Source organism: Trachurus japonicus, chromosome 7 (assembly GCF_045865225.1).
Source record: "Trachurus japonicus isolate A0001 chromosome 7, Traja_1.0".
In the NCBI taxonomy this organism is placed as follows: Eukaryota; Metazoa; Chordata; class Actinopteri; order Carangiformes; family Carangidae; genus Trachurus; species Trachurus japonicus.
Window position 1 is genome coordinate 25,535,617 of NC_140913.1, and position 27,937 is coordinate 25,563,553.

Consider the following 27,937-nt stretch of genomic DNA (forward strand, 5'->3'; position numbering starts at 1 on the left):
CCAGTTCATCAGAAATCCAAAGCTCTCCTGCTTCTCCACCAGTGTCTTCAGCTCCCTGACTGTCTGACCAAGGTATGTTGTGCTCTTCGACTGGTCTGCCATCAGACTGTCCTCTTGAAGTTTCCTGCTCCCCTGCACATTCACATACCAGTTTTCCAGTTTCCTCATTATCCTAGCTATTTCCTCATTAAACCAGCTATTTCCACTGGCTCCTTGTCAGATCATCTGCTTGTGTCTCTGTGTTTTCCCTATGTGACTGCTACCTGCTTGTAGCCTAGTAAGCTGTCGCCTCTACCTGGCTGTCTGCCTGCCTACCTGCTTGTCCATCCATCTGTGTTAAAGTCTGGTCTTCTTCATTTTATCTATTAAAGTTCCTCCTCTGCACCTGCCCGCATGTATGTGTGTGGGCCGGGGTCCTTTTCTGCCTGTGCTGCAACCATCAGCCTCAACAAATCCATACTTTTCTTATTATGAACAAATCCCAAAAACCAAACCAGCAATCAGTTGATCCTACTAACACATAATGCCTGTGTATTCAAAGCCTGATAGCTCACTGTTCCATGTCAAAGACCTCTGTTGATGTCCAAAAACCATTAAAAACCCTTCATCCAACCAAACTGTTGCACTGAATGCCTCCATGAACAGAGGCTCTGTGCTTAGCCTCACATAAACCACCCTGCTGCTGTTAACTCTGACACTAGGGCACCAAACGTGTATTAATCTAACATTGAAAATAGTCCTTGACAAACAGCCTATTTACCCCTGTTTGAGTAACATTTGCTTAACTACAGCACCCAGATGGCAGTGTGTGCACAAGCACAAGCCCCTCGTGGACCAAACATTTTCAGCGCTGTTATCATTTTACATGTCTTCATCTGTAAAAGAACTGCAAATTTTTTTATGCAGCGAATCTGCAGTTGCAGCTGCCAGGATCCTCTGCAGATAAGCAGAGTGTGTATGGTGGACTATTCAGTGTGAACTAAAGAAGAGCAGTGTATTTGTTTCCATTGAAACATGACTTTACAGCAATGTTTTGGACACAACAAGTGGCGCACAAATGCAGAATGTGAAGCAAATGTGTAGAGATGTAGATTTATTATACAAATTAAGTATCTCATGAATAAAAAAAACTACACTGAGCATTTTTAAAAGTTGTGTGTCAGCAGGAACAGTGACCTTGGAGCCTAGACAGAGATAGAGGCGCTCAGTACGTTTACATGCACAGTTAAGTCGAGCTGTGGTTAAAGCTCAACTAGGCCATTTGATTGGACTACTGTCCTTGTCCCAGTGTATTAGCAAGGGAGGAGGATTGATTTATTGACATAACTGCGTACAACTATAGTATTGGACCTTTTGACAAACAAGTTAGACCTCTGCTAGACCCGACAGAGTAACTCCGCTAGCTGGTAAGCTAATGGGACATGTTATGGCTGTGTGTTTGTACGTACCCCAACAAATTATGGATGCCGTGAGTTTCCACTCACTGCTCAACACGTGTAGAGCTAATGACTGTGACGTGCCAACCTTTCGGTTCAAGTCCACGGTAAGCCAAGATGCAGGTTTGCGGGAATAGCTTGCCACTGTTCACCTCAGTCGTAGCCACATCCAGCACCAGCAGCAGCACCAATACCTGCAACTGCTGGAATGGGTTTTTGTAATTACTATTGCTGTCAAAGTTAACACATTAATTTGGGCGATTCATTTTAAACATTTAACGCATTCAAGTTTTTTAACGTAATAACGTCATTTTGTTTACTTCCAGTGGCGGCTGACCCATAACCTTTGGTGATGTGTGCAGGCAAACCAGGCAAACCGATGTACCTGCTGTAGCACTGTTATTCATCACTTGTTTGCCTGTTTGGAAGTTAATTTAATCGCTTAATTGATTAATTGTGATTAATTACAGAAAATTGTGCGATTAATTAGTTAATTTTTTAAAATCGATTGGCAGCCCTAGTAATTACATAGAATTTTTCTGGGGTCAAGAGAAGTTAAGTGCTAGCTATAGGCTAGCTTTAAAAGTCCAGTTTTTGTTAGAATTCATGGGACTAACACAACATCACGTAAACCTTTTGGTTTTGACCTTTTTCATGGATTAACCACTAATGACAAAGAAAATGGTTTTGACCAACTGTGAGATGACTGTACGGTTTTTGAGTTCTAGGATTAATGTGGTGAAAATTGGCCCATAACACCCATAAAGTCAAAAAAATTATATTAAATTAAAAAAAATAATAAAGCTCATTATTTCTGAACAAGCACCAAGAGGCCTCTTGACATGTTGAGAGAGGCTTTGTATAATTGAATTAAACTCTACAACAGATCAGAAACCTTTTTTATTTTGTAAAGGAATAAAGAGACTATACTGTTTTCCTCTTATAAACAGTCGTTGCACATTAAGGATGGACAGACTGACAATTATTGATGCCAACTAAGTATCAGAGACCGGTATGTTCAATAGGATCAATGCCAAAAGAAAATTGTTCTGGATACATGAACACACTCCTCTGAGTATGCACTGTGGTCTTGTATTGCTGTTTAAATGCATTGATTAATTCAGAGAATTAACACAATTAAGATTTGCTGTTTCTGGTTAAAAGCTAACAAGTCCTCCAAGGCAGTGGATTTAGTGACTGAGAGAAGTAAAAAGAAATGTTGAATATGTTGGCAAATGCAATGGTAAGCTAATGAAAATGTGTTGAGAAGGAGATTATTAATCATGGATTTACCTTAGAAACTGTGACATAAGGCTTTCCACCTCATAACTGTAAATCAGCCTGTGTTAAATTATATATATACGTATATAAAAAAAACCTCTGAGATCAGTATAGGTGTTGGTGATGCTCTGGTGTTAGGTGGTATGAGAGCAGCTGAAACTCTCTTTAAACCCTGTGTTTACCGACATAATGTGCTTTAACCTCTCACCTGTCCACAGTGATGCACAGGTGTACTTAAGGACCCAGTGACATCACAGCTGTAGGTGTGGTTTTAAGGCATAACAGTGGTGAAGCTTTCAACCAGAGAGGGCAGCAAAGCACTGCCTTTCAGCCTGGTGTTATTCTCCAGGCTCCAGTGAGTGAATGTTTCTTCCCAAGTGTTGTGAATAACTGTCTGTGTGTGTCACAGAAACGGAGATCAATGATACTATTGATTCCAGTGGTTTCTGTTTGATATACACAGCCCACTGTGTTCTCCATGGCTTGAATTAAGTTCAGTCCTTATGTGTCAAAGCACAGTATCAACATGGGAGAATGTCTTCAAACAATGATGACTGTCCCTCATCTAAAAAAAAACTATTGCTTTGCCCAGAAGAACTCAGCAATTTATGCTATTTGGTTTCCTCCTATATGTCCCAAATCCCCTCTGCACAGAGTTGACTCTACCAAAGTCTCAGACATTAATGCTGTGCTGTAGTGTGCCTACATTTCAAGCGGTTTCTTGCTGTTCCCCTCACTCTGGGTATTCTTCACTCCTTCCTGAACCAGGAATGCACCCTGTCTTCCTGAGCAAGCATCAAAATAAAATGTGAAGTCTTTATGCTGTAGCGATGGCAGTGTGAACCGCAGGCCTTGGGCATGTTCTGCATGCCAGTGATAAAAAAAAAAATCCAGACACAATGCAAAAGTAAAGCTCACCATGTACAGTAGTGAAGGTGGATGATGGGGGACGGGGCGGATCAAGCCACTTCCCACACATCTAGATCGGTGCTGATTTACTCCAAATAACAGCACTCACCTCCCCGTCTTTGCCATGATCACCATTACGTCCCCATCATAAACTGAAGAACTCCCCCACTGTAGGTGAAGATTACCTTTAGCTGAATGAACATTGTTATTTCTCCACGCAATCCGCTTTCAAATTTTCCTTTCTTCCCAGCATGTGAAAACATGTTCTTTCCTAATCTTCTTTTACGCGCCTTCCTGTAGCACCACCAAGGTAAGCTAAGGACTCAGGGTTTACTTCTCTCCCTGCTCATGTGCTTGTATCTGGTGCTAGAACATATGGACTTTTCTTGTCAGGCTTTCTTTTGATCATCTACACATGCTCTTCGCTCTTAAATGTAGGACAGAGTAGAGACTGACAATAAATGGAAAAAAAAGGAAAAGAATGAGAGGGAGTATGTGTCTTCAACAGGAATAATGATAATGATAAAAAAAAAAAATTAAAAAAAACGTCACTAAATGTAAATAATTGTTAATCATGTGGTCAGAGCAACGTGAGTGGTGCCAGTTTCCCTGATTTGCATTTGCTAGAAGCGTATGATCAGGTGGAGTGCCACCATGCCATCTAATCCAGAGGCAGTCTGGCTTTAAGACATGTGATACAGTCTTTACACTCAGCCAGGCTGTACGGGAACATTTGTTTCTTAGTGCTCGCTAAGGGGGGACTCAGTGAGAGCTGCTGCTCAGAGGCTGCCTCTCACTGGAAGGATGCAGACGGTGAAAGAAGAGATTCCACTACAGTTAATTAAGGAGCACTCCGCACGTGCCTGTAAATGCGAAGGGGCAAATGAATTCAGTGTCAGTGGGAGCAGTGATATTTCAAAGGTGGAATTGAAAGAGCTGTAAATCTATTTCCTGACTCTGGCTTGACGGTCATTTCTGAATCACTGGACTGTTGCTATCAAAGTGTGGAGCAGGCAAGGCAGAGTCAGTGGAGTTTCCTCCTCGAGCCAAATTCAGAGTTATTGGATGGGATCAACATGAGCACCATTATGGATGGATTTATGTCATTCTGTTGAGATATTTACACTCTCTCTCTCTGTTGGGTTGCTCAGGTAAGATTTTATTCTTTTTTTCTATTCTAAGGCAGGAGGTATAGATTTTTGCATGAAGATTTATCAGACAAAAAGAAATCATTGTGGTTTTAAATGCAATATGTAAGACCTGTGCTCAGGTGGAATAACTGCTTTCTATATTGGCACACTGCTGAAATAACTAAAGTGCTGTTCTATTTTATCTCACTCTATGGTATGATTTTAGATTGCTTATTCAAGGAATAGTTGTTAAATTCAAGTTGTTGATTCAGCTTTTTTTCTTTGTAATTATCTGAATTGTTCTATTGTCACAATAACAATGCATATGGAGGTACTTAAAGTATTCATTAGGATCTTGAGAATTTCAATAATTTATAGGCATGTACAGAACTCAATGGCTCCTGCCTATCTGCAAGGCACTTTTTTTGTCCTCCTTATAAGGTTTGATAAAAGTTTTCATACAGTTGAAAATGATCTAGTATCACGTTGAAATCACATGTTAAAGAATTCAAATCCAAATGCATCTCAGAGATATATTCTGAATATCCTGTGGTGTGTATTAATACATTTATAGATGATCTGTGATCTAATGCTTGCTGGCAGTTTGCAGCTGTGAAAAAAAATACTGAAACAATTTCAGGGTTGAAACATTTTGTATTTTCTCCTTCATAGATTTCCTTCACAGCCACCCTTCTCCTATGACCAGGAGCATTCCTCGTCGTTCTATTTTTTTCCTTTTCCTTTTCTCCTTTCTTATCTAAACAGCATGGTGAAACATTACAAGGCTTTTGATTCCTATTACTGCTGTGTCACTGTCACATTATTCTGACAGATACAGAAAAGCCTCAGCTGCCAGATGCTTGCGAAATCTTATCTTTTTTTTTTTTCTTTAAGTTTGATTCTGGTTTTGAGGCAGGAGCACAGCTCAGGAGTTGAAGGGAGTCAGCCTGCCAGGGGAAATCTCTGCTGCATGGGAAAAACTCCCTGGGGATCACTCCACATTTGCAGCGTTGTGGCTCAGGGACAAGACAGGGCAAACTAGGAAGACAAAACAGTGAAGAAGTCATACTTATATAATCATGCTAATGATAAATTTCGATGACTAAAAGGCTCCACTGAGGGTGTTAAGGCCAATTATAGACTGAAATGCTGCTATACAATGTCAGAATTGATGTGTTTGGATGTATGTATATATTTTTTCCATGACTCCATGAGTCTGCGTGTGTCATAGGTTGAGAGCGTGATGTGTTGTGCATTGACGCCACCTTTGGTGATCTCCAGCAGATGTGTCCTGTCATGTCCTGGCTGCTCTGCCTGTGTCTCTGGGTCAGTGTGACTGCCATTCAGCTGTGTCAGGCCACTTTCTACGACACCATCCAGCAGCATCATGGGACGAGGCCTGGGCGGACCACCATTCACATGATCGGTGAGAGCTCGGGCGCTTCCCTCTCCTGCTCTGTTCAAATTTCTTAAAAGCATTACACTGTGGTGAAATTGTTGCTTTCCACTTTGCCGCTATTTCTCCTAGAGTGCTTGACTGTAGCATGCTGGGTTTGGCTGCTTATGTGTTTAATTAGACTGTCACAGACACAGAGAAAATAGCAACACTTCATTTTGCTCTGGGTTCATATTTCTATCTTGATTTTATTAAGTCATTACATTCATTATTGTATTAGCAGTTCAGCTTAGACTAACAACCAATTATTTCGCAAGCCCATTGTACAGTGGCTGTTTTTCATTAAGATTTGGCCTTGATAGCAAGTGAATCTTCGTACTGAAGATCACGCAGATAGACAATGAATGCTTTTGCACTTTCCTTCTTGAGCTATTACAGCTGATATTCATGCTACACTGCTCCCCCTCAATTTGATCTGTGCGATTGTGCTCCCTGTGAAATTGCACTGAATAGAATATGACCGAAACATTACGGTCGAACTTTTGTTTTCATCAGGCGGATGTGAGCCACGGTTATGGTAAATAATTATGATCTCGGGATTCAACAGAGGAGAGGAAGCCGAATGCTGTCAGAACTTCAAAGGGAGAAGTCGCTGCATGAGCGTGCAGGTCCTTGGTGTCTGTTATTTCCTCTATGCGCCGGTGCACCTCAAGCATATCAGCAAGAGGTCTTTTCAATATTGTGAGTCAGAGGACTTCCTGTTCCAACACCTTCATTTCATTACTCGTGTCTGCACATGTGTATTGGAGGGGAGAGAAAACATACAAAAAAAAATAAAAAAATAAACCAGAAAAGGACACTCACAAATAGGATATCTTCTAGAAAGCGTTCTCGTGTCAACAAAAGGGAAATGGAATTAATATTTCAAATGTGCATTCAGGAACCTCTTTGGAGAAAACGAGTTCAAAGCGAAAAATCCAAATCCTTCAGGACCCTCTGCTACTAAAAGTGTAAATGCCCTGTCATTCCATTTACCATAGTATGGCTAGTCCTCACTCCTGGATAAATGAGATGCCAGTTTTATGAGAGGAGGATGGGATGCCTGTCTGGATTGATTCTGACACTGGGACATTTGTTCTGTGCTGTGTGTTGTGCGCCTGTTGGATTGGTGGGAGGATTGGGGTTGACGGGTCATGAATTGGTGGCAAGAAGGCCATTGGTTGCAGACCACTGGGCCAATCATTAAAGGCAGCGAAATGCCACAAGTTCACGGTGACTGGTATTACCAGAGGAAATCGAGATTACAGGGGGCGAGAGATCAGTTGTGTCCTTGCCAATAGAAATTTAGATCTGTGGGGAGATGTTGTTTAGGAAACTGCAAGTCAATCACATGCAGTGACTTTGGAAACAGCTAAATTCTGACCTGATGGCTTTGTAGGACACACACACAAAAACTCTGGATAAATTGTTGGTTGTGCGCAAACAAAAACACCTGTTGCGTGAGAAAAAGGCATAGACCGCAGATTTATCAGCAGCATTGTGTTGATCACTCCAAATGGGTTCTCTCAGTAATAACTTCTTTTGACAGCCTATTTGAAGCTGCTTCACTCATGCACCGACATATTGGCAGCCTTATTGCGAAGACGGTGTGTCCACAAGTCCATTAGCTGGATGACCCTTTCATAGACGCTTGTGTGTATGCTCAGTGATTCGGACAAGGCGGCCTGCTTTTCACCCTGCAGCTGTACTTACAGATTGGTGCCTGCCACTCTCTCAGATACGCTTACGGCTGTTCTCTGCTTTCCCCGGTACAGGCAGGCAGTGTTGTTCTCTGCGGTATGATTCATAAGGTGCTGTATTTATTTGGTGCAAAGAGCGTGAACGGTGCACAAAAGAGAACAGATTGTGTTTGTCATGCATCTGTAAAGTACCGGGCAGAGATGTTGCTTTTGGGGTCGTGCATTTTCCCCGACCCCTTGAACGCATCTATGCGAAACCACAGACGGAGATTTTTTATTCCAAGTTTATAAAACTGACTTGCTAAAGAAAAAAAAAACCTCCTACTTACATCAATTTTAAAAACAAATCTAGCAAGTGGAAATCTGAGAATATGCTTTTGTGTTTGTGACAAGGTTTCACTTTTTTTCAGTCCATGTGGTGTGTGAGATTTGGTAAAGATAGAAATATACGTATGCTTCCGAGCAGCAAGAACAAAAGGTGCACTGAATGTGTAGCGCATCAGTCTATTTCCAGTGAGGGGAATAGACTGCCATAAGTGATGCAGTGCATGTGGAGGTGTTACAAGAGCGTATGACATAGAGGAGGACGGCAGGCCGCTTGATCTGGCCTTGCTCGCTCATGAACTCTCTCCCACCAACTGTTGGCTTTGCAGGGTCAAACTGCTCATAAGTGAAAGGTCATCGATCTGCGAGCACTGCACAGATAATGTCTTTCCTCGTGGCCGCTGTACCGCGTGCAGCAGCAGCAGCAGCAGCAGCAGCAGCAGCAGCAGCAGCAGCAGCAGAAGCAGCAGCAGCAACGGCGAGTGCACGTGCATAACCAGATAAGATATGGTGAGAGGCAGAAACTAGAAGTAACTCACTTGTAAGTATCCACTGTATATTATAATTTATTCAGACTTAAGTCATAAATACTTTACTCTGTGTGATATCCATTTCACTGTCTTCCTCTCCCCTCACACTGTTACCTTCAATGATAGTCCTCCCCTAGTTACCCTCCCTCATGCCTCCTCAGCCCTGTCACTGCCTCTTAGGGATGAGCCTTTTCACCATGGATGTAATTTCAATGTCAAGCAACTTTAATATCAGTTTTCTTCTAATATATGGAGTGTCCCTATAATTTCATTTCTTTTCTGGGGTGAAAATACTGTTTGAATCCGTCATGTCTCCTTTTCAGTAGCTTTAGTGAGGAGTAGAAGATCGGGACTTTTATCCTCCCCCCCACCCCTCCATGTGCTCCAACAAAAGAAACCACTCGCTGGTAAAGCTCACAATGAAACAAACATGAAAAATGGATTTTCGGCTGTCACAAACAAAGGTTGTATCCTCTATGCACTGTTTTAGACACTGACAATTTAATAGCCTTATATAATGCATCCTGGAGGCACATTATTTTGACATACATCTTCCTCCACCCCTCCCCTAGACTTCCTTTCAACCATGCTCTCACTAGTGTCATTGCTGCTTCGCCGCAGCGCCAATGGGAAGTGGCGTGCAGCCTTAGCCTGAGGCCTCCTCACATCTGGAGCTCAGCAAACCCACTTTGTCCTGATGCTGTTACACATGCTGCTGTGAGGTCGGGAGACCACTGACCGCTCTGTAAAGCACCAGAAACTTCTTATTTTATGTCCTTAAAAGTGGATCTTGTTTGCTATAATGGCTCTGTTGTAAGAAACAGGCAAAGTTTGCACTGGATAGATTATACCAGAAACACGCTTATTCATGTCGTTTCCTTGGTTAGCCCTGAAAGAAAAATATATTCTTAAGTTAATGAATCTCAGGACAATCAGTGCCCTAATTATTACTGTATGCTCACAGCTACAAATAGGTTTTACATATTTCAGTATTTCCCATTTATTTTCCTTCTTTCAGGGCATGAATTATTCATAAGAGAGAGCTCCTCTAAGCTTGTGGATATTTGTTTAAACAGCATGTTTAATTGAAGTCTTTCAGCCAATTCTGTACAGGGGCTATGGTTTGTGGTCACAACGCTTATGTGCAAAATGAATTTCTGCGGCCCACAGCTTAATTAATTAGCCAACTTTCTCTCTCCCATGTCTACACCAGATGTTTTTTGTCTTAGCCAGAGTCCCCAAGCATTAATAAAAGGGGGCGTTTCAAGGCAAGGCAAAGTTCATGGTTCGATACAGATTGTAGTGCTGCTGTCATGGCTGGTCTTTTCATTTACACAACATTAGCCCATAGAGATTTCTTGCTGAATGTTACACATTCATGTTTTCTGTTTATGTGCATATTCTATTGCACATGAAATTAGTCAGCACTCAGCACAGTGATCACAAGTCAGTCACTGTCTTGTGGTCATTGCAGCGTCGTTGTGTGCTCGGTGCTGGCAGCAGTCTGCTGTTCTGCTGTCAAGCTCATGACCCCTGAGCTTCCGCTGTCAAACTCACGCTCCAGTTCTGTTTCTGAAATATGTGACTGATCATTTTGCACAAAAATACATTTCCTCATCATCAGTTGCTGCAGGCGTCTTCGTTTTTAGATTTTACTGTCATGTTATTTTAACAGTAAGCTCACACACAAAGACCTCTCATCCTTGTGTCTGGGTTTATTCATAGTATCAGTGACTCAAAATAAAGGTAGACAGGAAAACACAGCAACAAACTGTTGTGTTACCTTGAGCCTGAAGATCCTATTAAGTTTTTTTCTGAGAAAAAACTAAACAAAACATTGTAGCAGGTCTAACATTCAGCATGTGTGCACCAGTGCTTTTAGCTAAATGCATGGTGATGTTCAATATTTAACATATTTGTCCGAGTTTAGTGTGCCAATATACCAGGCATGATGTTATGGTTTTAAATATATGTGAGATATATTTTTACTATTTAAAAAGCTATAGACACCAAACAGCGCTATAAGAGCCGAGCCAACCAGGCTAATGTGGTTCATCTAACAGTTCGTATCTGCCACATCACAGTGTTAAATGTGTATTATTAGACCTGGAGTTTGCAAGATGCAGTTAAACTGTCTGCATTACACTAATAAGGCTGTAATGATGTGGATCACAGGGTAGCGTGAATTAAAACAGCTGGAGCACTAAGCCAAATCGTTTACATTTACGTTTATGTTACAAGCAAATTGTATCTCAGTGGCATTTACTGTTCAGGAAGAGTGGGAGATGTTTTGCTTGAGAACTGCACTGATGGTTTCCAGCCACTTCAGTTATGTATAAGAAGCAGTGCGTCCTCTTGGGTTCATTATCAAGGTTTTTTTTTAGTTTCTCTTTATTTTGCTCAGCAGATAGCAGCAGTTTTTCTGAATATGTTGTTGTGACAGCCGACATAGCTGAGGGATACTTGACTCTGAAAACCCCTACGTCCTGATACAAGGCTTCAGCTTGCTTTAATCCAGAAATAGTCAGAGACAAAGCTCAGCCGTTACAGATACAATCCTTTTGATGTGTGCAAACAGGAAACCAAATAAATGCTTTTCCTCCAATTAAACACTGTTCTGAGAAGCTATTGAGCCTGCCTAACGTTCATCTGATCTAAAAATGAATTACAGGCCTCTTAGCACAGTTTATGGATAATATAAATTTTTCATACTAATTAATGTATAATGATGATGTTAGGTGTAATTAGTATTAAACTTTCATTGCAGTGAAAAGTGCATCTACATAAGACCAGGGCCGGGTTTGGAGACAGTTCCAGCATTGAACGGGGAGGTACATTTGTGAAATGAGTAAGAGCTGGGACTTGGCAATAATAAAGAGTGCATTATTAATACTTACATTATTAATTCAGTGTGATAAATGAATGCCAAACTAACAACTTTAAATATTCTGAAGTGAAATCATAAGACTAAATAGCTGGTATTTGTAAGTACACAAGCCTTGGCAGATTATGCCATGCGGGCTCTTAATGCTGAAGCCTCTTCGTCTGTCTTTGTGGTTGGTTTGTCTTTTTTCTCTTTTTATTCATTCCGTATCATGTGTCTCATTTTGCATCTATTTGTGTTGTTTTCTGTCTCTTTTAAGTAGCTTCCTGTCACTTCACTGTCATTTCTTTGTGGATGTTTCATGTTTCTTTGATGTCATTTGAGTGACTTCCCTAACAGTCACTTAAACCAGAGGCTCTGGTCCAGCCGCCTTGAGCGTGTAACCACAAAACTCATTCAGTAATACATGATCCGGGAGAGTCATAAGTCAACACCAGCCTATCACCTCCTGACTCTGGTAGAGGGGGGAGGGGGGTGGGGGCAGGGCAGGACATCAGGGGAGGCACATGTCCCTGCAGGAATGGAGATGTGTCACCGTTTACATGAATGACGTCAAGCGCAGAGGTTAAATTTCGGTGACAACACAATGACACAGTGACACCTGCACACATATCATGTTGTAATGTCACAGTCTAATTCTTATTTACATAATCATCAGAGAAGTCCAAGATGAGAAACTATACGAGAAACATCTTTTTCATACTTGTCCACAACTACAGCAACAAAGCAGCTCTAAAACGAGACTCTGTAACCACAGACAGAGAGAGTGAGAGATGAGTGAGACTGGACAGTGCAGCAGCAAATACACAGCAGCCAACAGAGAGATTTGGACTTTAGTGGCAGCTTCTTTCTTCACTGGATGTTTCTGAAATAAAGTTTCTGTAGATCTGAGCTGATCACACAGACTCCGAGTCCTTTAATTAGAATATTAGAATTTCTGATTAAATCCGAGTAGAAAAAAAACCCAACAAAAAAAACCATACAACATTATCTTGCTTAATAAGCTCAGACAGCTTCTTCTTGCATAGTGTCTGCTGCTGTATTGCTAATGCCTACTGGATGAACTGGAAGCTGTGCTGGGAGCTGCGGTCTTGAACCCACTCTGGCGCTTTACGATATGATACGTTACGACACGATACGATACGATATGATACGTTACGACACGATACGATACGATACGATACGATACGATACGATACGATACGATACGATACGATACGATACGATACGATACACTTTATTGTCCCACTTTGGGAAATTTGTCTTGGACAATTTCTTTCTCAACCAGAACTTTTTTACTTTCCTATTCATGTGAAAAACGAGTCAGCCACAGTCCACCGCTGGCTGCCTCAGTGTTTAAACGATGATAAAGGCACCAACACATAAATACTAAACGGGGCGGACAGAGCTGCAGGACTGAGCAGGACGACGTGGTTTGTGTGAGAGTGAGACGGACACAAGGGAACCGGAGTGGGCGGCACAGCCTGCTCCACTGGGCCGATCGGCACAGCACAGTCACGTCTATCTCTCTCCTTCTTTTTCTCTCTTATATTTTATTTTCTTTACATGAAGCCACTGGCCCAATTTGTGTAGCTGCCCATCGGGAAGCCCCCTCCCCCCCCCTGCCTTGTTCTCCCAACAGCCACCTCTATCATTGTACCCCCCTCCACTTGCAGTCAGGTCAGCCACCTCTCCGTCTCTCGGTGCTGGAAAAGTATACACCACTTATCTGAGACACTGTACATCACCATAACTGGATTCTTCTGTCCATTATTTAGCTTTGGTTTGTCCCATTTTGGAGTCAAACCCTTAAACCCACTGAGTTACAGGATATCAGACTACTGTCATTCCCAGCACAATGACACTTCAAGTACTTCAAATTTTCTCTTGATTGATAACATACAGGGGGGAAAAAAATCAGCCCAACCTCTTTCATCTTTTGTTCCCACGCCTGTGAATCAAAACAAGCCCTCACAATGGAAAGGATCACACCATCACCACACTTCTCAGTAATTGCTGATGTCAGTGGCTGCACATGCTTCTGCGAGTTCATGTGTGAGCAACTGTTTCTCTTTAATGCAACATTTCTCCCCCATGAAACAAAAAACTACTGGTGAATTAATGATAGCTCGCATCCCCACTGTTTGTAAATATTATATCAGGGAGTTCAGACCTTCTTGTCTTGTGTGCACTGAGAATTATTCCAGCAAATATGCTCCCTGCCAAGGTAAAAGGCTACCCTGCTGTCAGGTTTTTTACCCTTAACCCACATTATGTGGAAGTGGAGGAGATGTTACAAGTTTGTCACAGGCTGTTTTCTCCCTCTCTGGCTTTTTAGAGGATGTTCAAGGTGTGGCAGCCCTCAGGCTCTTCCTGCTCTTTAGACAACGAACAGGGCTTTTGTCACTTCACAGTTGGCCATTTGTGCCGGGATGCAGACGTGTTTGTGAGGATTTCGCGACCCAGTTGTTAGACACATTGTTTATTAAAATCTAGTTAAAACTGGGTCTGGAGATTTTGAGTTTTTTTTTTCCTCCTCCATATGACTAACACCCCCGTTGTCCCCGTGTGGTATCAGCATGGAGAAAAACTACTTCTATTAATTCATCCTCTTGGTGAATATGGGGCCTCATTTTCTCATTTTTTTGATTTTCTCAATGAAAGTAATACTTCTTTTTCTTTTTTTTTCTGCAGAATGGGAATTGCGCCGGGGAGATCATTTCATATGGCATTGCCTTTGTGGTAGCCTATTTTAAATGCTTGGCAAGAATATGAAATTCATTATCATTACTTAGACCTCATTAAACTGAAAAGAAGCATCTCAACTTACTAATTGGTTCCAAGGGGGAGGGTAGTATAAGAATAAGCAAAGTAATTAATATTGGGTTTATCAGGCTCTATTGCAGATTCCAGGTTTTTTTCTTCTTCTTTTACTTCCTTCTCTAATATCTCCTTGTTGTGCCATAAGGCTGCTGGCATATTTACACTACAGATCCAATTACCTTTCCTGGAGAGACTGGTGTGTGTGTGTGTGTGTGTGCGTACATGTGAAAACGGGGGACAAAAAGTGGGGAAAATACACTATCATCAAATATGAACAACATGATGGAAGGACTGACAAGGGGAAATTGAAATACAGAATATGTTTTTTTTAACGCTTCCTATTGTGATTTTCTCATTTCACTCAAATTTAATGGGGCATTCAGTAAAATAAGCATATGTCTAATTCTGATTATATCACATATAAGGGCTGAAAACGTTTCACTATACACAAACACATGTTCTATAGCTTCCTTAATTGCAGAACGATGTGAATGAAAGGAATGTGACAATCTGTGTTGTGCTGCTGTACTGAATAAGTAAAGAACCAACCCCTGCAATCCCCCCATCCACCCCCCCCTCTTATCAGCTTGCAGATCTTGCATAATCAACCACAACCAGACCTTCAAAGTACATGTCATGCAACGTGAAAGGTCATTTAGCCTTTGTATTATGCATTATTACACAGTTTACGTGTTGCAGGCACAGTGACTGGCAGCGGGAGGGTCAGCAGTCACATCAGAAGCGAGCAGCTGTTCTCTAAAGGCTCTCTGACTCGGCTCCATCTCTGTTTCCTTTTTCTTCTCGTTGAATGTAAGGCTTTCATCAGGACAAGCGATCTAAAAAATATGAAATACCAGTTTTGGATGTTTGCCAGACTGAGAAAATGGCTAGATAGAAGGAGCAGCATGACATTTAAAAAATGACGGACGCTGCACTGACTGCAAAGACGTATTCTTTATACTGTAATTTCTCTGTTTGCCTATTTTTCCGGAAAACTCGAGAGGTGAACGTGTGCTTGGAGAGGATAATGCATGTTGTTTATGTGTGTTTAATGGACGTGAAAGCTGCTGTGTGATTGCTGTTGTACAGTGCATTACTGTCACGCTGAACAAGCCACACATCTTCCACCATAAAAACCAAATAACCACGGGCATTTTTCATGCGCAGGGTCCTGCTCGTTGAAAGTCAGAACAGCATTTAATGCCCTTGATCAGGACCAGTCTTGCAGTGTCCCGGGCCTGGGTTGTGTGTGTGACAACAGACACGACAGGGCTTTGAGGCTCACATGCAAATGAAAAACCCATTCCCAGCTACTCGCGGCTTCCTCTGCTCCATGCAGTTTTCATGCATCTTAAAACAACACCAGCTCTGCTCTGCGAGTAGTCCTTTTTGCATTTCAATAAAGTATCACCCATCTTTGGCCGACTGCACAGGACCAATCTTATGGCCTCCTTGTGTGATACGCTGTCAAAACCGCCAGCCATATTTCATGAATTTCTATGCTTTTATTTGTCATGGACAGTGCTTTTTTCAGAGTAGAAATTGGTAGTTTTCTTTGCTTGTAAATTGTTTTGATCCCCCTCTCTGGCAGGCGCATGCACTTTCTCTTACAAACACACACACAAAGTGTAAACTTGGAGCACAGACATGCAAGAAGTCTTAGTTTGTTGAGGGAAAAAAGCATCTTCATGTGTTGACACCGTTACTATCTCTGTCTTTTCCACGAGCGGCTGATAATTCTCAAAATATTTCAAACTCTCTGGTTTAAATCAACACACAGTCCTCTGCATTTTTTCCAGCCTTGAAACAAATTTATCTTGCAGTTTATCCAGCAATGTATCACTCACTTTCACCTCAGCATTTATGTCTAGAATAACAACAGTACTACAGGGACTTCAGATGTTCTCACAGAAGGCAGGAAAAAAAAGTCACTCAATTTGACACCATGCAGTCACATATTTTGTGCCTCTCACTGTCTTCCATCTGCATTAATTTGACATTCTCTAATCTGGCACTCCCATTTCCTGTCAGCAACAGAACTGCTGTAGCCTGCTGGTTTGGAAGTCTGCAGAGAGCATGCACAGAGAGAAAGTGGAGCCTATTATGGGTCACCTTGGATGCATTTCCCATTAAAGGGTGAGCATGCTGCTCTAAAACGGGGACTGCTGTGGTTTGGAGATCAGGGCCTGCTGTCTCTCGTAAATGACTTTTACGCTACAAAGTAATTAACCACAGGTACGGACTCTGTTTGCTGTGACTTGCCGTGTGAGGTGGACTCGGAGGTTATAGGAAGTTGTCAGATGTCATACGGCTATCAGGGTACATTGTCACATGGCACTTGGATGTGTGCGCGCCGCGTGCACGTTCAGTACGTAATGCCTGCCGGCTGCCAGTCACTGGAATTCAAAGCCCCAGGAGAGAAACAGGTTAGACGGTAAATTGAGTCCCTTAGGCTTTCCATTTGGATTGTACATGGAGTGTAACAGTGACTTCACTCGGTGCTTTCCTTTCCGTGGCACACTGTATTCATTAAATCTACATATTATAGATTATTAGGTTGTACCCAGATGATAGATGGTGTTCAGAAACCCAATAAATTGCACGTGCAGATTCTTTCTTCATGTACAAATAGTGTTGAACGCCTGGAACAGATGGCAGAGGAGTGTTGCCATTCAGACGGTATACTCGCTATCAGCATCTCCAGAGACAACCACACAGTCGGGGCTCATTACAGTAGACAGCGAGTCATTGCATACTTATTGCATAGTGACATTTCTATTGAGACAGACTGACCATTTTCCTCTATGCAAAGGCTATTTCATCACGTTTGAAGAACCATTTACTGGTCCCACGTGAACTCTGCTCACATTCATTTGGCAGGAAGGAGCCACAGATCCGTGGAAACTCAGAGTCTGCGCTACACGTCCCATGTCATGCACGATTTGACAGCATCTGCCTTCATCCAGGCTACTCTGTCCATAACTCATCGGATTTCGATGCAACGTTGTTTTGGCTTCCAAGCATGACTCATTGTGCCACAGATTCAACAGCGCTCGCGCACCATCCAGCAGCTGAGACACTGCTGATGCCAGGTGTTGTCTTTTGTGGGAGATAATAGCATCACACTTAAGTGCTCTGACAAATTTCCATGTGGTAAACCCCCGAACGAAGCAGATCCCTCTGTGAGAATATGTGTAGAGCGCCAGAGGGTTTCTTCAGTTTCACAAAAGTCTTTTTTCTCACAGCATCTGTCAACAAAGACAAAACAGATGTTAGTCGCATCATGATAGGTGGGAAAAAATGGAATAAAATAGATGACCAAGGCAGAAAAGATAATAGAGTTGAGATGAGTTGACCACTTCAATTAGTTTTTTTTTTCTTTCTGTGATATCACAATTTTGCCTCAAATATTAAACTGAATACTATCAGCCAAATGTAGACATACAACTCAAGTCACTGTGTAACTGACAGAAATCAATGATTTAAAATGTTTTTGTCATTCTGATTCAATAGAACAGAGGTGTAAAACTGCTGGAATAATATAGTTTTGCTGTATATGTAACAACTTATAAATAGTGACACCAGAACTTTTCAATGTAAATAACAAGTGTTATAACACGTGCTTCACATGAATCAAATACAACACATCAAAACAAATCGAAATGAAAAGTATTACAGAATACTTTTTTTAAAAAGGTGTCTTAAGAAGTTATTATTATTATAACCTTTATTTATTCTCGAGAGACATAGGTTACCCTCATTTTCAATGTCGTCAAATTTACAAGCCATTATAATATTGAGAGTGGTTACAGTCATTTGGAAGTGATTACATGACAATATACATTAAACACGAGACAAGAAAGACAGTCATCTGACGTAGATACAACAGGGAAGTAATTACTTACTGATGCACAAGTTCAAAGTGTTTGGGCCCTAATGGCAAAGGTCCTGTCTCCTAGTATAATATTCATTAACCTTTGTTACCCTTGGAAACAGCTGTCAAGAAAACAGGCTCTCCACACAATGTAGTACTTGTCTTTTGTACCTCCAAGATGTACTTCTTCCAACTCATTTACAATTCAGATAATTCAGTAAGCCTTAATATGTAATATCATGACAGATGGAGTCAGCCCAGTAGTTCAAGTTGGCTCCACGAAAAACCAAACAGTACTTTGAACAGTGCTACAAATGATAATATAATACTGTAAAAAAAAATAAAAAAATAGTGGATGTACTGTAAAATGAGCCATTTCATAATGTTCTGGCCATAATTAGGTGCTTAAAACATTATTTCCATAAAACAAGCAAATAAATCTGTTTACACTGCAATAAGATTTCAGTTTTCTCACTGCATTTTCATTCTAATGAACCTGTCTAAGGAACCAACTGTGGCTTGAGAAGGAAAGTACAACGCATGTTCTTGCGCAACAATTATTAAAAATGAAAGTTGGGTTTAGACGATGCTAAAAACGAACGTGGTTGCATAATAATAATAATAATAATAATAATAATAATAAAGAGGTTAGGTGTTGGTTTGAAGGAAATAAATGCATCATTACACAAAAGTGAACGCTCAGTGGGGTTCACAAGTTTCGAGACTGCTCAACCCCTCGACAGGAAAAGTGGTCACAGACTTCTGGACCCCACTGTGTGTTTTGTGTGTGTATGTGTATGTAGAAGTGGTTACCATGGTTACTGTCAGTTACCTGTAGAAAAGTTTTTTTTTAAAAGCACAATATTCTTCTCTGAACTGCTGTGTGGTAGAAATATTAAGTATAGCAGAAAAAGGCGAAAGACTCAGGTGAAGTACAAACGCACCACTGATTTGGTTTAATTAAGTTTGCGCTTCTACCCGTCACAAGGACAACTGTCAGAAGCAGAAAGTCTTTGACAAACTGGAGCCGGATGTGTGAGGTTTCAAAGGGGTTTGCACTTTAAAGGCTGCTAACAGACAATTGTATTGTGGGAAATGTAGGATTTTTTGTGTGTTTTTACCACAATGAACTGTAGAAATCACCAACTTTATGTGTACTTTGCACTTTGTTGCTTTCCACCAGTGTGTAGCCTAAATGTAAATATTTATATCTAGTGAGTAGCGTGAGTATCCAGTTTACAGCTGACCTCTTTCAAGTTATGATGCTTAACTTGGTTATGTATCAAAGACGGCTCTCATGTCAAATTCATATTAATTCATAAAAAATGGGGCATGGCATCTGTGGCCCAGGAATTCGTCAAGGCCGAAGAGAATCGCAGGCAAGACTGTAGAAATTTGGACCGCAGGGCTGTAACACTAAATACGCCTAAAGCAGATGTTCATTGTTCTAAGGGATGATTCGTTTCTCGTTTTCTTTTCTTTTTTTTCCCAAGGCCAGAATAGACCAACAAAAGAAATCCGAGCATGGGGGAAATCAAATGAACATAAGAGACCAGACAACACCAGGAGAAAAAAAATCATCCCCTGCAAACACGACACAACCGCAATCTCATAACGCACAAAGTTGTGTGACTTGTTCACCCCCTTTCAGACCTTAAAGAAATGAGCTGCACCTTGTTGGGAGGTCACCTCGTCTCCTGACAACCTCCAGGTTTCCAGGCTCGGAGTAATGAAGAGGCAGGAACACGGAGCATGGCAACGAAAAACAGGGCAGTCCCAGTTGAGACCCTCTGTTTTCTGAGCGACCTCTGACCCCACGAATGACAAATTTCTGCGCAACCCTTGTATCCTGTCAATCAAAAATGCTGCCGTGGAGACAGCACAAGCACACACACACACACACACATGGGCGTGTGCTCACACCCCGAAGCTGCTTGTTATTTGGCAGGCTGACTTTGTTCATAGCCGCTGATAATGGGGGGAAATGGAAATACAGAAAACAATTATATCCTTGCTTGGCTCCAGCCCTCACCTGATGAGAGCATTCATCTCCTGCTATGTTATTCTCCGTCTCCTCTCTGAAATATTTAGAATGCAAAGACGGGGTCTCGGAGCATGCAGCGTGTTGTAGTCACAGGCTGAATCCACGGGTGAACTTGAGGAGGGCGCGTCAGTGTTGCAGAGCCCTTTTGTTTAAAGGTATCCAGTACACCTGCCAGCTGGAAATACCACGCTGATTTGCATTTTTATTTGATTTTAATATATTCTTTGGAGGTGATGATTTCCAAATATAGACTCTCCCGATTCTTTGCTCTGTTTGCGAGCAACAAGCAGCGCAAGTTAATTCTGTTGAGTAGTGTGTTTTTAATAGATCAAAGAGGAAATCTGGGGCTGTCTTATGCAATTAAGGAGATGCATTAAGAAGAACAAACCCCTGTGGGCTGTTGTTTTCAAATGATGCCCCACTGCTTCCACTGGTACATCACGATTAACGTTGTGCAGACATGCCCTTTTGTTGAGTGCATCAGACAGCAGGCAGCGTTCTCCCAGACCAGCTACAAGATCTGGATTTCTTTTTTTAAAGTTAAACCAAAGGCTGTTGATGTTTTCTGAAATATAGAGCCAGGAGTCATGATAACCCCGAGAAGCTCAGCCGACTTGGCAAGAAGCAGTGAAGAGAAAGCCTTTCTTGATCCCGCCCTCCCCTACTTTTTTTTTCCTTTTTTTAAATTTTACTATAGATTTCTTTCTTTTTTTTTACAAACATACTCATCCAATCAACACCTTCCTCTAAAGTTTACACCCATCCCCTTGACTCACACTTGCAGCCTGGCATGCATTTGTATATATCAAGTACATCAGTGTCTCTCTCTGAAGTCTATCGTAGTTTTTATTTGTTTTATGCATGTAAAGAGAGATGAAGATCATTTTTAATCCAGTTCAGTAGAAGTTGAAGAATCGGGTGTGAGACAAGCCCAGTGATCCACTTCTATCCAGAGGGTTGAGTGTGAGGGCTGTGCGCTGGTTAATCCCCACAGGGGCTCACATGATGGCTCAATTATATCCAGAAACTGACACACAACTTTCTCTCTTCTTTGAATTTAAGCTACTTTATGGCTTAGTTTGGATTTGGGTTGAACAAATACTGTGTTCTATGTTAACGCCGCTGTATATACAACAGTAAACCAGTTTTTGGCAAGCCTCAAAATTGCTTGTGTTGCAGTCCCACATGATTTGAGATTTGCAATTCAAATATGTTCGATAACTCTGGCTCCTCATTATTAACATGTGATATATGGTTTGTAATTATTTGCACCAAATCACAAGTAATTGTTTAATTTAAAAATAATAAACAGTATAAGAACTGCAGCAATTAGTAGATCGATCAATTAATCTGTTGACAGAAAATTAATTGATTAATAGATTGTATTTTTTCAAGTTAAAAAAGTAACAATTTGTTGGTGCTAATGGTGGTGGTGTTGTGAGGTTTTGATTGCCTTTGTGATATATGGTAGTACACTGATTATCCTTGGGAGTACTGTATATAACCCGAGGCTATGGGGAATTATAATGGGTATTCTTTGTCATTTTTTTAACAATTGGTAATTGGTACTGAAAATGACTGCTAGTTCAATGAAGCATCTGTGGCTGCTATATAATCAGTGATTGATAATACAGTGGTGACTTGGCTTGAATCATGTGTAATTATATGGTTAGATGCATTAACCACTGACAGGAGTGTGTCTTATAACACCGTGTACTGTTTGTACACATGTACGAATCTTTGAAAGGTGGCTTAGAAATAGAAATGAAAATGTTTGCATTGATCTACAGTATAAGGATTAATTATCGCCTAACAAAAGAAAAGAACATTTCTCTCACGATGTATGAAAGCACATGACTGGTTTGATTAAATATACTCAAAATACTTCAATTTGATTCATATAAAACACATTCAAAACTGAAACCTCTACATTTAAGGTACAAACGAATGTTGACAGTTATTTTCTGATGACTGATCAATTACCTGTTTCAAGTTTCATGTGTTCAAGCATTAAGTTTGTACATATAGCACCGATCAGTCTTTTCATAAAATAAGGGCCAGTTAGTTGTCACCACTTGGCTTTTATATTATTTGAATTATATCTTCTTTCTTTTTGAGAGGCAGTGATTGAGTGCTGTTTGCTGCTGTAACTACAGCATCTTTTCTCCTAAGACAGAGAGCACGCCTGTGTCTTTTCACTCTTAACACTCTGCTCTGCATCAGGAGGCCCCTCACAAACCAAAATATTCAAATCTAGTTAAAGCGATATATGCAAATGTAGCCATGACACATTTCACAAACCCACAGCTCATTGTCAAACATTACTTCATATCACTTTACTGGCAATATACCAGATACTTTTTCCCCTCTCTCTCTCTCTCTCTCTGCTCTTTCTCTCTACAACCTCCTTGATCTTGTGTCATGCTGACGGGTGTAATTGTCAGACGGTCCTTTGCTGCACTACTCTCATATGTGGAGAGTCTGAGTGCAGTGGGTGGAAGAGGGCCAGGCGGTTGAGGTGGGTCGAGTCCGCTCGGTCCAGTCCTCTCATCCTTCAGGGCACAACCAGTAGTTTGGTGATAATTGCATGGTGGAGCCACTGTTCATATTCATGATAACCCTGAAGCAAGCCTCTCCTGTTAATAGATTATCAGTCCCTCTTTTTCTCTTCTTCTTCTTCTTCTTACAGCTCTCACACATCTCTCCATCATATTTTACATTCAACAAACTGCAGGGGCCTATTTCACAGAGTGAAGGAGTGTAAGGCACAGGAATAATTATTCATGTTTACAGCAAACTTAGGTGATGTTTTACAGCAATTTTACTGTATGAAGTTAACCTAACGTATACGCCGTTTCTATGTTTTATTTTTTTACTCAAAATCAGGGCTGTGAATCAATTAAAATTTGTAATCGCAATTAATTGCATGATTTCCATAGTTAACTCCCAAAGTGTTTAATACTCGTATCAACATGGTAGTGCACGAATATGTTTGCTTTATGCAAATGTATGGTTATTATGGAACAATCTGAAACAAGGACAAATACTGTCCAGAATTTTCTCCAGAATAACGTCTGAGGTGGATTTGGCCATACAGCTGTCCATGTTGCAAACTATCCAGCCTGGTCTGCTTTTGGCAAGGGGGAGGAGCCAGGGCTTTCAGCATCAGCTGTGCTTGGCTAGCATGTGGTAGAAGACCTGACGTAATCTGGTGGGAACTGGGTGTTTTCACATACTGGTGCTGTGCCCAAAGTTAACCTGGGCTGATCTAAACACTGCCTGTGTGAAAACACACATCAACAGTAAATGCAAATAACTTTGGTCTTGTCAAGAGAACCATCTGGCAGGACTTTGAAGCTGAACTTGCCGTTCCAAGGACCTGTTTCTTTCTTGCCATCCACATGTTACTGCTGTGTTGCTAGTACTACTTAATCACGCATCAAAAAGATTTGTGGCGTTAAAAGTTATTTAATGTAAACTAACCTGTGATTTCTGTGTCTGCCGCGATGCTTATTCCTGTTCATACTGGATATGGAACGCGTCAAACGTCACTGAAGTCTCCGCAAAGCATTTTGGGTAGGCGGCGCTGCCATTTGAGCAGTTGCGGCACGTCCAAAAGTTGACCGAGTTTCAAGTTTATGCAAATGAATCCGTCAGATGCGAGGACACTATCCAATGGAAAGCAAGATTGAGAACAGCTCGGGCGAGATCTTTCGGTGTTTATCCTCTTTTCTTGCCTCTTCAATAAAGACTCCTATCTGAATTCCCGCCCATACCAACACATCCGTTTTGGAGAGAAGCAAGAAATCTCGGTGATACCAGTGGATTCCAGGCGTTACTCATTATTGCGTTAACTTTGGAAGCCCTATTCAAAACCCTTCCTATCAGATGAATGTACCTAAAGTATTAGTAAAGTAAAGGACTAATTGAGCTGTACAATGCCCCCCCCTGCATATATATCACTATATGTGGCATTGTTAGGTTGTTATAGTGGTGTTTAAACAGCATTTTACTGTGGGAGCTGATTTTTCTATTGAGTTTGGCAGTTTTAGTTCTCCGTTCCCAACCTTTAGGGGGTCAAGGCTTCGCCAAAAGGTCCTGAGACAAATGTGCGGCGTCTTCAGATGATTAATTGGAAAGCTCTGCCGCACCAATTGCTTTTCATTTCTTGGGACTTTTCTCTAATCTTTGCCTTTCTGTGACACGTTCAATCATTTGAGCTGCAATATAAATGAAACCATGTGAGAGGGTTTAGAGAGGAAATGTCTCTTTGGTGCTAACAACTCATGGGCATCTGGAACTTGACAAGGGCCACAAACCAGACACTGATTTATAATGAAGCCTTAAAAGATGATTTTTTTTTTTTTTTTTACTTTAATTACTCACTTAGTCTTTAAAGAAAAATGTGAAAACACTGAAATATGTCCCATCCAGTTTGTCAGAAGCAAGTCTGACATCTTAAAATGTTTTGCCTCATCTGAACCACTGTATATAGTATTCAGTTTCCAAGAATATTCAGCAAAGTAAAGCAGAGCAGCAAATCCTCACACTGGCTTCACAATCACTGAACAAATGATTTATAATAGTCATGACCGCTGTTCGTTAATTTTCAATCAGTTGATTTTTTGCTCCTGAAACACAGTGGGGTAGAAATATAGAGTAGCATAGTCTTCTTTTCGACCAGTGGTGATGGTCTGTATTAATCCACCAATGTCCAGTTGAAAAGGCAAAGTGTTGTTGTGTTTTGATCACCCCTGAGATACTGACTTAATGTAGTTTGTTGTCTGTCTCTCTCTCTCTGTGTGCATGTGTCTTTGTGTGTGTCTTTGTGTGTGTGTGTGTTCTTCTTATCAGAGGGGGGCACATGTGAAGTAATTGCTGCTCACAGATGCTGTAATAAGAATCGTATTGAGGAGCGGTCACAGACGGTCAAGTGTTCTTGTCTGCCAGGGAAGGTGGCTGGAACCACCAGAAACAGACCGTCATGTGTTGATGGTGAGTAATAAAACAGATGAAGAAAAAAATATATATATATATTAAAAAAATCAGGTTTTACTACAGTGCTGTCCTGAGTTTACATGAGGGGAAAACATAGTTCTGAATCTGCTTGCCTTGCAGGGAAAGAATGGTTTCCGTTTTTATTCAGGTAAACCTGTACTCTATTATACGAAGCTGTTACGTTTTGTAAAGATATGGAGATTTGTTCAAATAAAAGCCCGAGTCACCCATGCAATGCCTTGTCCCAGATAAGATGAACATTACCTGGGATAATGTCACATTCAAATTCTGTTGCTGACAGACAGCAGAAGGTATCTGCAGGGCTAAGCTTCACTCCGACAGCAGATAGCCATATACACAACTGCTGAATGTAGCATCATCATACCTCAGGGAAGAGTCAATAACATAATGCAAAGAGGGGATCGCTGCTGATTACATAGGGGCCGTGTAGATATTTTATAATGGTTTTATAGATGCTTCGACAAATGCCTGTGACGCACATTCAGTTCCTTGTGAGAAATGGATTTGATGCACGGGGTCTGACATGACTAAAACACATATTGGCTTTAGGAAAACCTCTCACCTGCAGCTTTTATCTTAAATCCTTTTGCAAATATTACAGCAATCTCTAAACGGACGGGGGGAATTTGAGGTCTCTCAATGTCAGCTCTGACAGATTCTGTTCCACTGTCACACATTACAAACCATTTACTGTCTACTTACCCTGTATTTAAGGCAATTTTCTTTCCTGACGGCAGAAATGTGGCGTGCATTAAAGTCAAGTCACAGTCACACCCACCGATCCCCTCACTCAATGAAAAGAATCAGTTCCACCCTCTGCATTCATGTGCAACTGGCTTCTAATAAAGAATCTGCATTGTAATAAGCAATGGTTTTGAAACAAGCACATGCATGTGACATGCACGGCCAAGTTACTTACCTTTAATATGACACATTTGATAATTAGGACTAGCTTACAGCCCACCTAATGGCCATTTATCTGCACACTGCTGGGCTGTGCTATCTGGCTTCGCACTCTGTTAGGGTGAAAGGTACCTGCATCACCATTTCTCTTGTCTTTGTTGCCTGTAGCATCCATAGTAATTGGGAAGTGGTGGTGTGAGATGGAGCCTTGCCTGGAGGGGGAGGAATGCAAGACGCTCCCTGACAACTCCGGCTGGATGTGCTACGCCGGCAACAAAATCAAAACCACAAGGGTAAGATAACCTCTCTTGACCGCAGGAAACAAGATGTTATATAGCAGAACAGTGGGATAGAAATGTAGCGCGCTATTCGACACCAGCAGCGGCATCAACAAAACACCACAGTTACCAGGATTGAATTTCACTGCAAATTGATTGTTAATAACAAAGCACTAACCCTCCCTCTCTTTCTTTCTTGCCAGAACACTCAGCCATACACAACATCAACATATTAACACTTTCCAGAAAGGACGCAAGGGAATGCCTCTGGTGCAAGGGTTAATTTGCAGGTCAGCCTCATACTTTTTTTTCTTTATTTTTTATTATTTTACCGGGGCACTGTCATGCTAATTAATTTCTCTCAGCTGTCTTAATTGGCAAGCTTTGTAAAGGGCAAAACATATGATTTATATTCATCTCTATGTGATATTTACATCCTTTTTAAATATGTATTTCCTTCTCTTTTCAGCACTGTCACAGGACCAATTACCACAAAGACAATGAACCTATTGTTGCTTTAAGAAATGTGAACACTTCTCAGATTAAAGTGTAAAAAAAAGAAGAAAAAAAAGATGTAGAATACATAAAGCACATCCTGCTCAAGGCTTCTGAAAATACTGACGCTCCAAGCTGCCTGCGGGGAACTTCATCATAACCTTGTAATGAATACATTTTCATCATTTCTTTCCAACTTTGAGACGGAACATGAATGTCTGCTTTTGGATTAATATCGGGATAGCATCTGATGTCCCTCGTCAGACATCACTGAGACAGATGTCTACTAGGAGGCACCAGACAGGAGAGGAGTACATCAAAGGACGTGGGATGAGCAAGACCAGTAGTTGACAGCCCTCAGGATTTTATTTTCTCTTTTTAATATTCCAAGAGGAAAAATATTGTATATAAATTGTTTGTCATTTCTTGTGCACATGAACTTTCTTTATGGTGGTGGTGAATATCGCTCATCCGATGTCCCCGAATGCTGTCTTGACCCTCCCTCTTCTTACCCAACACAGCCAAAGTTTTGACGAGGTCATGGACAGTTGTGGTGGCAACGAAAACCGATGCAGCACGCGTGGGAGATGTTTTACAAGTACAGCTCGTGTGTCTTGATACTGTACATTTTACCACTTGTTTGTATGGTACTAGTTTGCCTTTTCGATCACCTCTTTAAAGACTTTACCAGTTCAAAGTTGGTAACGTGTCAGCTCCCCTGAAACTGATTGATTCACCAAAAACGTGATACCAGTAGGTTGTTTTCGATACTTGAAATGCCTTATTTGTGTCAAATCATTCAGACGATGATATTGTACATATGAAGCCATCTATTGATATGTGCTGAAAATCCATTAAAGTCATTGTTCCTG

At 41.2% G+C, this 27,937-nt stretch overlaps 1 protein-coding gene across 4 annotated transcripts; it reads left to right on the forward strand.

Annotated features, from left to right (window-relative positions):
* LOC146984874 (chemokine-like protein TAFA-1) lies at positions 1 to 27,937 on the forward strand. Of its 4 annotated transcripts, none has more exons than XM_085782408.1 (6): positions 1 to 72; positions 6,038 to 6,182; positions 25,225 to 25,365; positions 26,461 to 26,585; positions 26,774 to 26,860; positions 27,040 to 27,937. In XM_085782408.1, the coding sequence occupies exons 2-5, from the start codon at positions 6,041 to 6,043 to the stop codon at positions 26,804 to 26,806; spliced, it is 441 nt and encodes a 146-aa protein (XP_085638534.1). In that variant the 5' UTR covers positions 1 to 72; positions 6,038 to 6,040; the 3' UTR covers positions 26,807 to 26,860; positions 27,040 to 27,937. The 4 variants fall into 4 exon arrangements, with proteins under 4 accessions (XP_085638534.1, XP_085638535.1, XP_085638537.1 ...); XM_085782409.1 differs by having other exon boundaries at positions 18 to 72; positions 6,041 to 6,182; XM_085782411.1 differs by lacking the exon at positions 1 to 72 and adding an exon at positions 4,106 to 4,777.